Here is a 17,118-nt window from a genome sequence, read left to right on the forward strand (position 1 = left end):
GACTACATACAAACGACTCATTCCTTGACTTTTACTCTTAAATTGCAACAATCTTCAAATTTTCTGACGATGAAATGACGAAACTGTCCAATTTATTACCATTTACCAATTCAATATCATGCTCAGGTTCAGTATTGAGGGGAGATGTGAAACCAGGGTATAAAAATATCAAAATACAATTTTATTACAAATTTCGCAATACAGTGTTACCTTACTGACTGTATAAAAGACTGGTAGTGCCGGTCTTACTCTACGGATGTGAAACATGGAAAATGAACAAGGGAGCCCAGCTAGACTACCCCCTAGGAACACCCCCCCACCTCCCAACATACACACTATAGAGGCTGTCTATTCATATAGTGATTTGCACTTATGCTTTCTTGCAGTAGATGAGATGCCTGTTTTACAAGTGCTCGTCGAAGATACAGTGTCTTACATATTTGTTCAGGAATGTGTCTTGTGCCATTGAACGCACTTAAAAGAACAGCTAGACTGACTTCCGGTTGAGCGGCAAATGGAGTAGCCGTTACTTTTTAGGGCTCCGGCAGAATCCTTGCTATTTCCATATTTAAACGTCATTTTAAATATTATACAAAACACTCAACTCTGTTATTAATAAGTCAAAGTATAGCTGAAGATCAGTAAAACCAACGCGGATGGCGTCTAATCTTCGAAAATATAAATACAACGGTCCGGTCAATGCAAGGCCCAACAACCCACCGGTGAAGAGTTCTGGTAACCCCGAACAAGCCTCGCCCACACCCGCGGTAAGTCCGACCATGGACATTGCATCGATCAAAGCTGATATCCTCTCCTCATTAAGAAAAGATATATCCTCTATAATAAGAGAAGAGCTGAAGAGGGCTTTAGCAGATGATTTCGAAGGATTGAAAAATGAAATTAAGGCGGTGAAAACTGAAATTACTAACACTACAACCGCAATCGGTGCAGAAATAGACCAGGCTAAAGCTAATGTAAAAACCGTGGAGGAAGGACCGTCAACATGGTCGGATGAAGTAGTGTCGGTACAAATCACCGTAACAAACCTCCAGAAGCAGGTCGAAGACTTAAAAGAAAAATGTGAGGACATGGAAGGGAGGCTGAGAAGAAGTAACAAGCAATTACTGGTCCTGAGCAACCAGGATTAAGCTCTCCCGCGGCAGTTTCCAAACTTCTTAAGGAAGTGTTCCAGATGGACAAAGACGTACAGATCGAGCGCTCACACCGAAGTCTGACACAGAGAAAACCAGGAGACAAGCCGCGTGTGATCATTGCAAAATGACACCATGACAGGGACGCCGTGGACATCCTGAGGAAGGCCCGTGACCGTGGCGGCCAACTCAACTGCAACGGCAATCTAATCGCCATATTCCCGGACTACACAGCCAACGCCGCTAAAGCCAGAGCGGCTTTCATGGAAGTCAGGAAGATGCTCCAAGGAAGACCAGGAGTCCGTTATGGAAAACTCTTCCCCGCTAGATTCCACATTTCCTACACCAACGAGGAGAAAGAGTTCGTGGATGCCGCCAAAGCTATGGACTATGTAAAGAAAAAGATCATTCCATCAACTGATACGGGCAAGTGACCGGAAGTAAAAGTGTCCTTGTTTTATATGATAAGTAACACATGATCATGTCTATATCGACAGCTTCCTAAATGTCAGTCCATACAGTCGATATGCGTATTTTTATTTCTTATTAATGGCAAGGTTAACAGAATATCCAAATCCCTTTGTGGTTGTCTGTACGTTTGCATGTCGATATGCCCGTACGCTATGGTACTCTGTGTGTGTGTGTGTGTGTGTGTAGAGGAATGGATTTGATGTAGGTTTGTCCTGCTGTAATGAACAAAGGGCATATCCCCACAGGATAGATTTACTTAGCTGTAATTTTTTTCAATTTTCTTTATATTTACCTTGTCGGTGACTATTTCCCAGCTTCACAATAAGCTATATATGATATATATATAATTACTTTGATAACAGAGACATGAGGTTAAGGTGTCGTTATCTTTGCTAGGTTGTATTCGTAAGTTCTGCAGGAACCTGAGTGCTAACTGATGACACTAGTTGGTATGCTTGGTTTTATATCCAAGCAAACGAACATTTTTAAAGACTGTTCGCACAGCTGCCTGTTCAGACCTGCAGCATGGGACCCTGTCCCAAAAGAATGATCGGACGCTAATGCTGGTTGAGTCCATGGTTTATCTTGTTTTATGTTCAGTTCTATTTGCACAGATCCCACTGTTGTATTAGAAAAACTGGTGTGTATCCACTCTAACTGTACAACTACGAGGTATGACTGTGAGGTGAAAACATGTGTGGTGCTTAGAAAATTGTCTCAAAAACACACAAATACCTGTAGACATTACAATATAGGGATACAGTTGGACTCTCTCATCAAAGAAGTCAAACTGAAAGATGTTTTCTTTGCCATTAGACCACGTGAGATACTCCGGAAATGGGTGCTCCTTAAAAGTGAAATGAGACTCCATGTAATTCCTCTGCCAAATCACCAAGAAACGGATTGAGTCGAAGTCAAATGTCATGTATAGTGGGACAGAATGAGTCTAAGACCATATGAGATTCTATTTATTTATTTATTTATGTTTCTCTTTTGGAATTGCATTGACTGTTTTTGTAAATTGTGTGTGCGTTTGGATAATTATAAAGCAATAAATAATTTCAATTCAAAAATTTTCTGTTGTGTTTTCAGTTATTATATCACAAATATCCTATATTTAATTTTTATTGAATTGAAAATGTATATGAATGATCAGCGGAATATCCCTAAGTGAAATCCCTGAGAAATTACCTTCGCTTCTATATTTTTTAAATATCGATTTTACAGTATCTCATTGTCTATTCTGAACACTATTGATCACTAATTAAGATGTGTATACACACAGACCCTCATGAAAAACTACTGTGTGTATACACATCAGGTATAGTATACTTGGGGACTAAAAACTCTACTTGATCACTATTTAAAATATGTGTAGTGTTGCTGTAGTGTTGTGACTACATATTCACTATATGAGCAAGTAGTAAAAACCTCTAATTGATCACTATGTAAAATATGTAGTGTTGCTGTAGTGTTGTGACTACATATTCACTGTACAAGCAAGTAGTAAAATCTCTACATAATCACTATTTAAATGCCCGTGTAGTGAAGCAGTAGTGTTTTCACAGCTTTTTCACTACTGTGCTTGATTACTACTGGAAACACTACAGTTTTACTACAAAATTCTACTGGTGTGTCATGAGTAGTGTATAAACTACAAATTTACTACACGTGACTACACAGCCACTACTACACGAATAGGTTTTGTGTAGTAATTCAATAGCAGTTTTTCATGCAAGGCTGTTGTCCGTCTAACCTGGTGGAATCCAGTCATCTAAGTCCAAAGTTTTGCTATATTTTAAGGTGTTCTTCACCAGGTGAAGAGTGACAGAACTGAGAGAAGCTTCTGGTGATGATGCTATATAGCTTAGGGAGTGGGACCAGGCCACCATGCATCACCATGCATCACTTACCTTTCAGGCATGAATAGAGGTGTCTTCAGCCAGACTCAAGGGGGCGCTATATCCCATATAATGTGTTGTACTGAGTGAACTGACTGAAAGGGCTGAAACGGCTGCAACACTGCTTCTTTTCAAAGATAAGGAAAAGATACTGTCCGGGTTAATAAACTGAAGAGAGCCAAAAGTTACACCGATGAAGACCAGTCGGATCTCAGGAGAAAAAGGATTGGGGATCCGAGAGCTGAATGGTGAAGAGGTGACTAACATTTAGAGGTTTTACGGCCATCAAATCCAAAACCAAGGGTTGACAACCCTTCAACTGGACTCTGATTGACTGATGATTCTCTAACTTTGATAACACTGTTCCAGATGTTTTTACTCGACGGATAGCATTACCTTCAGCTCCTCCCGTTTGCGTAGGTCAAGGTCACACTTGGTTGGCAGGCCAAGCTTGAGAGCCAGCCAATCAAATGGCCAGGAGTCCCTTTGCCCCTCCCCCTGCTCCTCAGGCAGGCGCTGACTGGAGGTTCCCAAGGCAGCCGGATTATGGCCTGGTGGGAGACAAAAAATAGTTTTTATCTCTATCCATTTGACCCCATACATACTCTCTCTGTGTACAGTTAATGTATGTCTCCCTTGTGTCAGTACATATATCCTAGTTGAATAGTTTTTTGTTTTTTTATTTTTATTTTAATTTCCCCCCTTTTCTCCCCAATTGTATCCGGCCAGTCACCCCCCTCTTCCGAGCTGTCCCAGTCGCTGCTCCACCCCGTCTGCTGATCCGGGGAGGGCTGCAGACTACCACATGCCTCCTCTGATACATGTGGAGTCACCAGCCGCTTCTTTTCACCTGACAGTGAGGAGTTTCGCTAAGAGGATGTAGCGCGTGGGAGGATCATGCTATTCCCCCATTCCCCCCGAACAATTGCCCTGACTGACCAGAGGAGGCACTAGTGCTGCGACCAGGACACATACCCACATCCGGCTTCCCACCCGCAGACACGGCCAATTGTGTCTGTAGGGACGCCCGACCAAGCCAGAGGCAACACGGGGATTTGAACTGGTGATCCCTGTGTTGGTAGGCAATGGAATAGACCGCTACGCCACCCGGGCGCCGCTCTACTTGAATAGTTTAAATCATGGTGAATATGTGGTCATACCAGACCAGGTGACACACACCTGTGGCATAAAGCAAAGAATAGGAATAGACTCATCTCTCGGTTGACAGAAATCCTTTAACAGACCAGATGAGGGCTGACCCAAATACTTTCAATCTTCCAACAGTAATCAAAGCCAAAATGATGAGCTGAAGTTTTTTTCCCCCTAAATAAGGCCTATTACCCCTCTGACAACAGTTCAGGAAATAATCAAACATTATTCATTATACTTCACATTTTCAATATTCCTCAAATCTTCTCATTCAAGGCTATTTTGAAATTCAGGCAAATCCATCCCACAGCCCCCATCTAACCCCAAGGCAGTGAGACCAAATAATTTCAACAAATATTTTACCAACAAAAAAAGGTAATCGGGACGGCCCCAGATCAGAACCTCCCCATTTCTCAAGGCTGATTGTTTTAACTTGAAGAAGACAAGTTTTTACCCAAAAATATATATTCTTCTTCTTCTTTCAACGTATTCCCTGTTTCTCAGGGGTCACCAGATTGGATTTTATAGTTTCCATCGGTACCCTGTGAGGACACAGCACCATTGGTAGCCGTTGTCAACCCAAGCCTTGACCGATCCGGTATGGTCTTGTCAATCCGTATACTGATTTTGCAAAATTTTACGTCGGATGCCCTTCCTGACACAACCACTAACCCCATGGACGGGGACACAGGTAAAAGTGCGACATTCAAAAATCTCTCCCTTCCCCATTGGACATTGTGCACGTGATGTGCATGACGAGGCAATAAATGGTATGTTCTTTCCAGGGTAGTTTTATTGACAGCTGATGATTGCTTATGGCATGAAACAGGCTTGTACTCTGATAAAGCATTTACTTGACTCACTGGATTATTTTACTCCTTATTTGTTGAGCACTTTCCCTACCGTTGAATGTTTCTAGTGTGTGTGTGTGTGTCTACTATTTTTGGCTGCTCCCGTTAGGGGGCGCCACAGCGGATCATCCGTTTCCATTTCTTCCTCTTCCCTGGCAGCTCCATATTCAGCATCTTTCTTCCAATATACCCAGCATCTCTCCTCCACACATGTCCAAACCATCTCAATCTTGCTTTGTCTCCAAACTGTCCAACCTGAGCTGTCCCTTTAATATACTTGTTCCTAATCCTGTCCTTCTTCTTCACTCCCAACAAAAATCTTAGCATCTTCAACTCCGCCACCTCCAGCTCCACCCCGTCTTTTCATCAGTGCCACTGTCTCCAAACCATATAACATAGCTGGTCTCACAACCATCTTGTAAACCTTCCCTTTAACTCTTGCTGGTACCCTTCTGTCGCAAATCACTCCTGACACTCTTCTCCACCCACTCCACCCTGCCTGCACTCTCTTCTTCACCTCTCTTCTGCACTCCCCGTTACTTTGAACAGTTGACTCCAAGTATTTGAATTCATCCACCTTCGTCACCTCTACTCCTTGCATCCTCACCATTCTACTGTCCTCCCTCTCATTCACGCATAGGTATTCCGTCTTGCTCCTACTGACTTTCATTCCTCTTCTCTCCAGTGCATACCTCCACCTCTCCAGGCTCTCCTCAACCTGCACCCTACTCTCACTACAGATCACAATGTCATCCGCAAACACCATAGTCCACAGAGACTCCTGCCTGATCTTGTCCATCAATCTGTCCATCACCACTGCAAACTAGAAAGGGCTCATTCCAACCACACACCTCACCACTGTCACACTGCCCTCATACATATCCTGCACCACTCCTACATACTTCTCTGCCACTCCCAACTTCCTCATACAATACCACACCTCCTCTCTCGGCACCCTGTCATATGCTTTCTCTAAATCCACAAAGACACAATGCAACTCCTTCTGGCCTCCTCTATACTTCTCCATCAACATTCTCAAAGCAAACGTCACATCTGTGGTGTTCTTTCCTGGCATGAAACCATACTGCTGCTCACTGATCATCCCCTCTCCTCTTAACTTAGCTTCTATTAGCTAGCTTCTATTATATATATAAAATACTATACATATTTTACAAGTAAAATGTCTTTATCACCCCCCCTCCCCATTAGATGATACACATGTAACATTTACTAGATGTATTTTTTTATGTCTTTATATTTTAACTGCCTGCCCTTCCAACTGTGCCCCAACACCACCCCACTATATGATATACATAAATTACCCCATTTGACGTTACCTTGCTATATTCTAAATGTATGCTATTTCAACAGTGCCCTGGCCCTTTAAATGCTTTTTCAAAACGAGCTCCAGCCCCTTACCCCATTGGTTGTAATGTTTTCTACCGCACCACTGGTTACTGTGCATCCTAACTACCTACCCCATTGGCTGTAATAGTTTAAATGTTTTCTCCTCTCATTGGTTGCTGTCCACCGAAATTAGGGGCATGACGTGGGGAAACGTATACTATGTTTTCTGTGTTGAATCACATTAACAGCTGATGAGCGCGCGACGCACGAAACAAGCTTGTACTGCTATGTATTAAAAGTTTTTTCCCCCTACATCTATACAAACTTAGCACAAAAAGTAGGGAAATTTGTGTTTGATAGATTAATTCTTTGTTGTAACAATGCTTCTTGGCAATAAATCTTATACCGTTGGAAAGCCTGTTTATTTCCCTTTTAAATGGTGCCACATTTTTAAGGAACATGCATTTGTGGGATGAGCAGCAGAGCTGAGTATGTGGGTTGCGCCCATGAAAAATTTGCCAAATCTTCTCTGCCAATGTCAAACAGCTTATTTTGCTGCTGCTATCGACTCTTGTTTTGAGCTTCTGGTACCCCAGGTGCTGACAATCAGCTGCTTGATATAAGATTTACTGCCAAGAAGCATTGTTACAACAAAGAAATAATCTACCAAACACACATTTCCTTACTTTTTGTGCTAAGTTTATATATATAAAAAGAATTGTTTGACTTAATGTACTTTCTCACTTTGTTACAGCACATTTCTAGCATTATATACACACACACACACACACACACACACACACAAACTATATGGACAAAAGTATTGGGATACCTGGCCATTACACCTACAGGAGCTTTTATGATATACCATTCTAAATCCATAGGCATTAATATGGAGTTGGTCCCCCCTTTGCAGCTATAACAACTTCCACTCTTCTGGGAAGGCTTTCAACAAGATTTTGGAGTGTGTCTGTGGATATTTTTGCCCATTCATCCAGAAGAGCATTTGTGAGGACAGGCACTAATATTGGACGAGAAGACCTGACTTGCAATCTCCGTTCTACTTCATCCCAAAGGTGTTCGATGGGGTTGAGGTCAGGGCTGTGTGCAGGCCAGTCAAGTTCTTCCACACCAAACTCACCTAACCGTGTCTTAATGGACCTTGCTTTGTGCACTGGGGCACAGTCATGCTAGAACAGAAAAGGGCCCTCCCCAAACTGTTTTCACAAAGTTGGAAGCATAGAATTGTCCAAAATGTCTTGGTATGCTGAATCCCATACCATTATCTCTCCTCCACCAAACTTTACAGTTGGCACAGTGCAGTCAGGCAGGTAACGTTCTCCTGGCATCCACCAAACCCAGACTCGTCCATCAGACAGCCAGACAAAGAAGCGTGATTCGTCACTCCACAGAACACGCTTCCACTGCTCCAGAGTCCAGTGGCAGCGTGCTTTACACCACTCTATCCGACGCTTGGCATTGTGCTTGGTGATATAAAGCTTGCATGCAGCTGCTCGGCCATGGAAACCCATTCCATGAAGCTCCTGGCACACAGTTTTTGTGCTGATGTTAATGCCAGAGGAAGTTTGGAACTATGCAGTTATTGAGTCAACAGAGCGTTGGCGACATTTACGCACTATGTGCCTCAGCACTTGTTGACCCTGCTGTGTGACTTTTCGTGGCCTGCCACTTCGTGGCCGAGTTGCTGCTGTTCCTAAATGCTTCCACTTGTCAATAATGTGACTGTGGAATATCTAGCAGGGAAGAAATTTCACAAACTGACTTACTGCAAAGGTGGCATCCTATGACAGTACCGCGCTTCAATTCTCTGAGCGCTTCAGAACGACCCAATGTTTCACAAATATTTGTAAATGCAGACTGCATGGCTAGCTGCTGGATTTTATACAACCGTGGCAATGGGTCTGAATGAAACACATGAATTCAAAGATTAAGAGGTGTGTCCCGATACTTTTGTCCATACAGTGTATAAGCATATATATTATAACTTAACCCCAAAAAATACCCCAAAAAACCCACCAAAAATATAATCAAACCCAAACTTATCAAACATACAAAAAAGATTGGAATCGATTTCCAGAACTGTGAGTCGGTTTGTATCTTAACCAGAGGATAAATTAACGGCGTCTCCTCCCTACCCGGCTGACTTCCATTACCTTCTGCTTGCAGTGAGGCCTTCCTCAGGAACTTCAGAGTCTTTTCTGACATCTCCTGCTCCAGCTTCCTCTTCCTCCCCTGTAACATCTGCTCTACTCCCTCCTCCTGCGTCTCCTTCGTCTGTCTCCTCACATCTATCTCCGCCTTCTTCTTACAGGTCGGTACTGAGTCAACCATCTGCTGTACCTGAAGGAAAAAGGAGACCAGGGTTTACTGTCAGTATGTACTGTGGTACTATGTTAAGTCTGTTAGAGGTACCGTTGTCTGTGTACAACGTGTATTAGTATGTACTGTTGTACTATGTATGTTGGTTTGTTAGGGGGCCTGCCGATTTAGCTCCATAATCTCCTCCCAATATCTTGCGCTTTGTAAAAGGTAACTCCTATAAATCCATTGCAATGAAGCTGAGGTGCAAAAATGTTGACCCACCCATTCTGACCCACCCATTCCCTCCTCTAATTTGCACAAAATGACCATTGCATCCATGAAGTTAATCTCAACAGTAGATTTTTAAAGCCGGAAGAGGGTTTACACTGGTGCAAATTAGAGCTGGCCCTTCATGTCGATCCCAATGCCTAGCATTGGCCTGAGATCATAAGTATATCCTCCTGCATTTGAAATTCCTTAAGTCATTTCAAATATATCACTCATGTTAAATACACGTTAGACAGTAGTCACTACTAGCAAAGGTTACTAACTTCTATAACCGGTTGACAAAATAAGAGTAAATGATCAATAGTCAAACTGGATAAACGAACAATCTAAGAGGGCACAGAGCACATCCCATTGTTAAATCAAATATCATTCAGCATAACACGTACTGTAACTGCATTTTAAAAAATATTTAAAACTTGCACCAGCATATCTTCTGTATTAATTTCTTAACATGTTAAGATAATTTCTCATCAGTCCCAGTATGTCTTCAATAAGGTTAACACTAAACGTGAATACTGCACAGTGGAGTACTGCTATATGCACATATTACCCATTTATGACTCTTAGTTCCTACTTACACAAAGATACCCCATAATTTCTTATTTACCTGCCAATTCGATATTTCAATAATCTGATATATAGAAATTATTTTTCAGAGATAATGCTAGATATTACTAGTATTTGGTTTTTGTTTTTTTGAGGATTTCCCCCCCTTTTTCTCCCCAATTGTACTTGTCGAATTACCCCACTCTTCCGAGCCGTCCCGGTCGCTGCTCCATCCCTTCTGCCGATCCGGGGAGGGTTGCAGACTACCACATGCCTCCTCTGATACATGTAGAGTCACCAGCCACTTCTTTTCACCTGACAGTGAGGAGTTTCACCAGGGGGACGTAACGTGTGGGAGGATCACGCTATTCCCCCCAGTTCCCCCTCCCCCCCGAACAGGCGCCCCGACTGACCAGAGGAGGCGTTAGTGCAATGACCAGGACACATACCCACATCTGGCTTCTCACCGCAGACACAGCCAATTGTGTCTGTAGGGATGCCCGACCAAGCCGGAGGTAACACGGGGATTTGAACCGGTGATCCCTGTGTTGGTAAGCAACAGAACAGACTGCCACACCAACCCGGACCCCCATTAACTAGTATTTTTCTATCTAAAAGCCTCATGTTCATGTGCTTATATCTCCCTGTAAGATAGACTCCAAATATGTATAAACGTGTAGTTGGCTGTTAAAATTACCTGCAATTGTTATCCACACATTCATTTGACTTACCTGCTGAGGGTTCATCTGGCTCTGCACCACTCCCTCACCACTGGCTGGCCGCCTACTCTTCTCCCCCAGCTCCCTGCTGCTCTCCCCGAGCCTCTTCTCCTCCATGTCTCTCTTACTCTTGGGGCCAGATAGGAGCTCCACCATCTGTTTGGCCCTGGCCAAGGTGAGCAGGTAGAAGGTGGGGTTGTACAGGTAGGAATGCAGGTAGCCCTCCATGTTCAGCTTGTGGTGTTTGGAAGCAGGGAACAGATTCCCTCCGTCATCCAGTTTGGAGTCGTACTCACCCATGGGGTAGAGGCACAACTGGAGCCCACACACACACACAGAGAAATCATATGTTTGTATCAGTTTTAAAGCGAGTGGAAGAAAGAGGTAAATCAATGAGAGCATACAGGAAGACAAAAAGATTCATAGCTAGAGATACACTGATCAGCTAAAACATTACTGTACTTGGTCTGCAACAGTGTTTAGGTTGGTGGTACAAGTCAAAGTAACATCCACATGAATGCTAGCACCCAAGGTTTCCTAGCAGAACATTGCCCAGAGTGTCACACTGCCTCCACCAGCTTGCCTTCTTCCCATAGTGCATCCTGGTGCCATCTCTTCCTCAGGTAAACAACACACATACACCTGACCATCCACATGATGTCCACCTGACCATCCACATGATTGATCAGTCCAGGCCACCTTCTTCCATTGCTCCATGGTCCAGTTCTGACACTCACGTGCCCATTGTAGTGCTTTCGGTGGCGGACAGGAATCATCATGGGCACTCTGACTGGTCTGACCCATACGCAGCAGGGCGATTTGCTGTGTGTTGTGACACCTGTCCATCATAGCCAGCATGAACTTTTTCAGCATTTTGAGTTATAGTAGCTCTCCTGTGGGACCGGAGCAGATGGGCTAGCCTTTTCTCCCTATGCGCATCAATGAGCCTTGGGCGCCCATGACCCTGTTGCCAGTTCACCAGTTGCCATTCCTTGGACCAATTTTGGTAGGTACTGACCATGGCATACCGGGAACATTCCAAAATACCTGTCGTTTTGGGGATGCTCTGACCCAGTCGTCTAGCCATCACAATTTGGCCCTTGTCAAAGTCACTCAGATCCTAACGCGTGCCCATTTTTCCTGCTTCCAACACATCAACTTCAAGAACTGACTGTTCACTTGCTGTCTAATATAGCCACTGGTGGGCTGCTAGGGCCATCAGGGCCTTCTCTGCTGGCCATCAAAATCAAATTCACAATTTGTTTTTCATAGTTAATTTGAAGTGTTCTTGAAATGTGTCTGAATTCAACTGCTTGTTTTCTCGTGGGGCTGAGCAGGGATTTCCTACGTCATCTAAACACATCACAGCTCCTTGGACCAGCACTAGTTTGTATTGCTAGCCTTTCCTTGAAGCCCGAAGCTGCAAACTGATTACAACAGTTGAGTGACCGTATCATCAGCCAATCAAATATTGATGTGTAGTGACAGAACGCCCCAGGGCCCTGTGTTGTACCGGAGTCATCATCAACTTTGAGCTTGCCCCTTTGGCGGGTTGTGAGAAAACTAAGCGCAATGGCTACTGCATTCACAGCTACTGATGATCTTGTTGCCGATCTACTTTGTGTTTTTTGCGAATCTGGTAGGATTGTCTGCATTTTTTTGCACATTCTCCCAAACAGACTAAATTACTGGATGAATTTTGTGAGAGCAGACTGTCACGAGTCTCTCAAGTGAGGTGAACCTTAACTCCAGGTTGGTATGCATATTTAAGGCAGTGCACTGATAATATTGTGGATATACTTTGTTGAATTTGCACCAGTGACCGGTGAACACTACATTAACTGTGGAAACTTGTTTGTTAACTCAGATCTCTGATGAGCTGCATCGTTTGCCCCTACATGAACGATCACTCGATTGGTGGAGGAAGGGAGTGAGTGCAGCAGCCCAGGTAGTTTATCCATGATATCAGGGACTGTGGCTCCTGGGAAACTGGGATAGTTATCGACACAGAATCTAACATAGCCGGTGACCAATTCAGCAAACTCATTCAAACTCGAGGCTGAATCCTTGAAGATTGATCATCCAAAGGAGTTGAATCAAGTGCAGCTGGACTTAGTATATATCCGTGAAGACGTTTCGCCTCTCATCCAGTCTCATCACCAGTCCAGTCTCATCACCAGCCAGTCAGACTAGCTTGGTCTAGTCAGAAAGGCATGAACTGAGGAAGCCTCTTGGATGAGAGGCGAAATGTCTTCACGGATATATACCAAGTCCAGTTGCACTTGATTCAACTCCTTTGGATAACCATGACCTGGATGAATGAGAACATTCACAGACATGAAGATTGATCAGTCTGTTGATTCAAAACATCCCTGAAGTTTGGATTCATGTTCTGTAGTTCAGCACAGTACTGTCCTCACAGTGGGCTGCATGCACTTCACTTTCCGCTTGTAGGAGGGAGCAAGGGCACTGACAGGTGGTTAGATTTCCCAGAGTGAGGTTGTGGGATAGACTGTGGAAGCTGCCTTGGCTTGGGGTTTGAACTCTGTTAGATCCTTTAAATCCAAACTTAAAACTCATCTTTTTGCCTTAGCCTACAATTAGTTGCCTTTCAGTTGAGTGCTTCACAACCTGTACTGCATGGCGGGTCGTTTTCTGTCAATGAATTTACCAAACACTGTTCTGCTGACCACGATGGCGCAGTGGTTAGCGCGGTCGCCTCACAGCAAGAAGGTCCTGGGTTTCAGCCCTGAGATAGGTCAACCTTGGGGGTTGTCCCGGGTTGTCCTCTGTGTGGAGTTTGCATGTTCTCCGTGTCTGCGTGGGTTTCCTCCGGGGGCTCCATTTTCCTCCCACAGTCCAAAGACATGTAGGTCAGGTGAATCAGCCGTACTAGATTGTCCCTACGTATGAATGTGTGTGTGTGTGTGTCGATCCTGAAGGGCCTGTCCAGGGTGTCTCCCCGCCTGCTGCCCAATGACTGCTGGGATAGGCTCCAGCATCCCCGCGATCCTGAGAGCAGGATAAGTGGTTCAGATAATGGATGGAGGGGTGGGGTGTTCTGCTGATGAGATTATAGAGTAGATTATTGACTACTGCCAACTGTTCTCTTCTCCCTTTGTCTTTTCTCTGTCTCTGAACGATGTCTTCTCCTTTCTTTTCTGTGTTTGTGAATAGTGTGATGGGAGTCTCCCTTGTGTGCATGTGCAGTCTGTCCTCCTCCCAGGTCTCCATGGTGATGGGGTCACCACCTGGACACTGCTTGGCATCTCCCTCATCACATTTTCTTTTTATATATCTTATAAATCCATATAATTTTGTTATCCTGTTTCAATGTTATATCCTTTGCTTAGTCAGACATGTGACTAGTGTGTTTTCTTCCTTTTTTTGTCTACATGGTGATGCTGGTTGCGTGGCTTGGGTCCTGGGCTGTTCCAGTGGCGTCTGGACACTGCTTGGCATCCTGCGCATAATATTCTTCATATATTTTATAATTCCATTATAATTCTGTTTATCTTCTTTCAGTGTTGTATTGTGTAAATTGTGTAAACATGATAGCCACTGCACGTTGTCCGTCTTGGGAGAGAGACCCCTCCTCTGTTGCTCTCCCTGAGATTTCTTCCTATTTTTCCTCCCTATTAAAGGTTTTCTTTTAGGGAGTTGTTCCTTATCCGATGCAAGGGTCTAAGGACAGGATGTTGTGTCGCTGTAAAGCCCCTTGAGGCAAATTTGTAACTTGTGACATTGGGCTAGACAAATAAAATTGACTTGACTTCTTGCTGTGAGGCAACAGTGCTAACCACTGGGCCACCGTGCCGCCATACGCCATTCTTATGATGAAATAAATCCAACAAAGTGTGAGCAGGTTTGGAAGTTCTCAGAAACACAATAGGTTGTGGGCGACCCAGTGGCTCACCTGGTAGAGCGCGTACCACATAAGGCTGAGTCCTTACCGCAGTGGTCTGGGTTCAAATCCGGCCTGGGCCCTTTGCTGCATGTCATCCCCTCACTCTCCTTTGCCTTTCCTGTCTCTCTCTATTATCGCTATCAAAATAAAGGTGGAAAATGCAACAGAAAAAAACAACAACAGAGGAACACAATAGGTTCCAGACACACCTTGCTGTCTCTCTGTCCGCTGAGGTACTCCTGGGCCTGGTGTTCCACCCTGGCAGACAACTCAGTGGGGGGATTGGCCGAGGCTTTGACCAGGGCGTGATGCAGCGCAGGGAGAAAACAGTTCAGCCACGGCATCCCCAGGCTGCCAGAACCAGGTGCATCATGGGTAGAGGGGATGCATCTGGACACTATGAGGGCAGAAAAAAAAAAGACATATGGTAGGTTTAATTAAGTTTGTTTGTGTACATGCATGTGTGTGTATACTGTAAGTGTCTATGGCAGTATATGTACCTGTGTGGGAGCTAAACCCAGCTGGAATCCTTCTCTGAGCCGTTTTCTAGATGGCTTTTATTTCAGGTTTTTCTGTCATGTGCCACAGTTTCAGTCAGTGCAGTGCAATACTTACTTGTGGATGCACTTGATGGCGAAATATAAAATAGAAATACTTGTGTAAAAATATTAGCTAAAGATGAGATAAAAATGATAATATTTCCAAGGTCAAATCCTTCCATCCATTATCGAAACCACTTATCCTGGTTTCAGGATGCTGGAGCCTATCCCAGCAGTCATTGGGCAGCAGGCAGGGAGCCACTCTGGACAGGCCGGCCATCCCTCCCTCCCTCCCACACACACACACACTCAGGGACAATTTAGTACGGTCGATTCACCTGACCTACATGTCTTTGGACTGTGGGAGGAAACCGGAGCAGCCGGAGGAAACCCACGTAGACATGGGGAGAACATGCAAACTCCACACAGAGGATGACCCGAGACGACCCCCGAGGTTGGACTACCCTAGGGCTCGAACCCAGGGCCTTCTTGCTGTGAGGCGACCGTGCTAACCACTGTGCCACCTTAACGTAAGGTAAGCTAAGATCCATTTATTTTTAATCCACACGTCTATTTTTGAGTATGTGATTATGTAATTATTACAAGGTATTAATAATGAAAATAGATGTTAATGGGAAATGTAAACTCATCACAATAACAGTTGTTCTGGGAGTGCTCCTCTCTGTATCGGAGAGACGGTCTTCACCTGAACATGCTAGTTAGTCGCATGCTTGCTGCTAATTTGCAGTACGCGGTTCTATAAAAAATCTACCTAACATTTTTTGCCTGTCAAGTCTGCATGAGCAGCCTCCTAGGTGGACCCTCGCATGAATGTTACCACATCCCATATGAAATGACAGATCAGACTATCATAATTTCAAAGCCCTTATTAAAAGACTTCAAATGTGTTAACCGTCACAGTTTTCATGATGTAAATGAATGAAGGCAAATGGCTGCTCTGCTGACTGACTTTCATTCATAACACAATGGTAAGAAAACAAAGCTCAGCCATAGCAAACATAGCTCAGCCATGGGAAATTTTTTATTGTAGCCACTGAGATGATTTCCAGCTGTGAGTGTGATTAATCCAACTCTTGACATTGTATTTTTATAGCAGAGGGTTCCCCCCCCCTCCATTGTATCCAGCCAACTACCCCACTCTTCCAAGCCGTCGTGGTCGCTGCTCCACCCCCTCTGCCGACCCAGGGAGGCTGCAGACTACCACATCTCCTCCGATACATGTGGAGTCACCAGCTGCTTCTTTTCACCTGACAGTGAGGAGTTTCACCAGGGGAACATAGCATGTGGGAGGATCATGCTATTCCCCCCAGTCCCCCACCCCCAAACAGGTGGCCCGACCAACCAGAGGAGGCGCTAGTGCGGCGACCAGGACACATACCCACATCGGGCTTCCTATCCGCGGATACGGCCAAATGTGTCTGTAGGGACGCCCGACCAAGCTGGAGGTAACTCGGGGATTTGAACTGGCGATCCCCATGTTGGTAAGCAACAGAACAGACTGCTAGGCTTCCCGGATGCCCTATAGCAGAGTTTTAACATTGGAGACTATGGCACTTCTGTGTGGTGGCATGGTGATTAAGGCAAATTGGTTCATCCTGTGTTCCTACAGTTCTCCTGGGCTGAGATCAGCAGTGAATGATTTGTTGACTTACAAAATGTGATTGACTCCTCTTTTAATTTCAAGACTCATATAATATATAATGTTTTGGTTCCGACACCGTCTCTGCCCAATCCGAGTCAACCGTAGATGTGAGTCGCGCATGCGCACTGTTGACTCAGACTGGGCAGCGACAGGGAGCAGCGTTGGTCAAGCGAGCTAGAGTGAATGAGGAAAGGGAGCAGCAACAGCGAAAACAAACTTTTTCGAAGGTTCTGAATCATTGCAACCATGAGAGGGTCTTCATCA

At 44.5% G+C, this 17,118-nt stretch overlaps 1 protein-coding gene across 1 annotated transcript in view; it reads right to left on the reverse strand.

The window, feature by feature from the left end:
• Window positions 1-17,118, reverse strand: part of LOC130107697 (protein TASOR-like) — a 76,860-nt gene that overhangs the window by 15,301 nt on the left and 44,441 nt on the right. The window contains exons 14-17 of the mRNA XM_056274413.1: window positions 14,862-15,049; window positions 10,758-11,060; window positions 9,045-9,231; window positions 3,920-4,074 (exon numbers count right to left, since the gene is read on the reverse strand). Of these exons, the coding sequence (XP_056130388.1) occupies window positions 3,920-4,074; window positions 9,045-9,231; window positions 10,758-11,060; window positions 14,862-15,049 (833 nt within the window). The remainder of the gene's footprint in view (window positions 1-3,919; window positions 4,075-9,044; window positions 9,232-10,757; window positions 11,061-14,861; window positions 15,050-17,118) is intronic.

This window comes from Lampris incognitus, chromosome 2 (genome assembly GCF_029633865.1).
Source record: "Lampris incognitus isolate fLamInc1 chromosome 2, fLamInc1.hap2, whole genome shotgun sequence".
Lineage (NCBI taxonomy): Eukaryota > Metazoa > Chordata > Actinopteri > Lampriformes > Lampridae > Lampris > Lampris incognitus.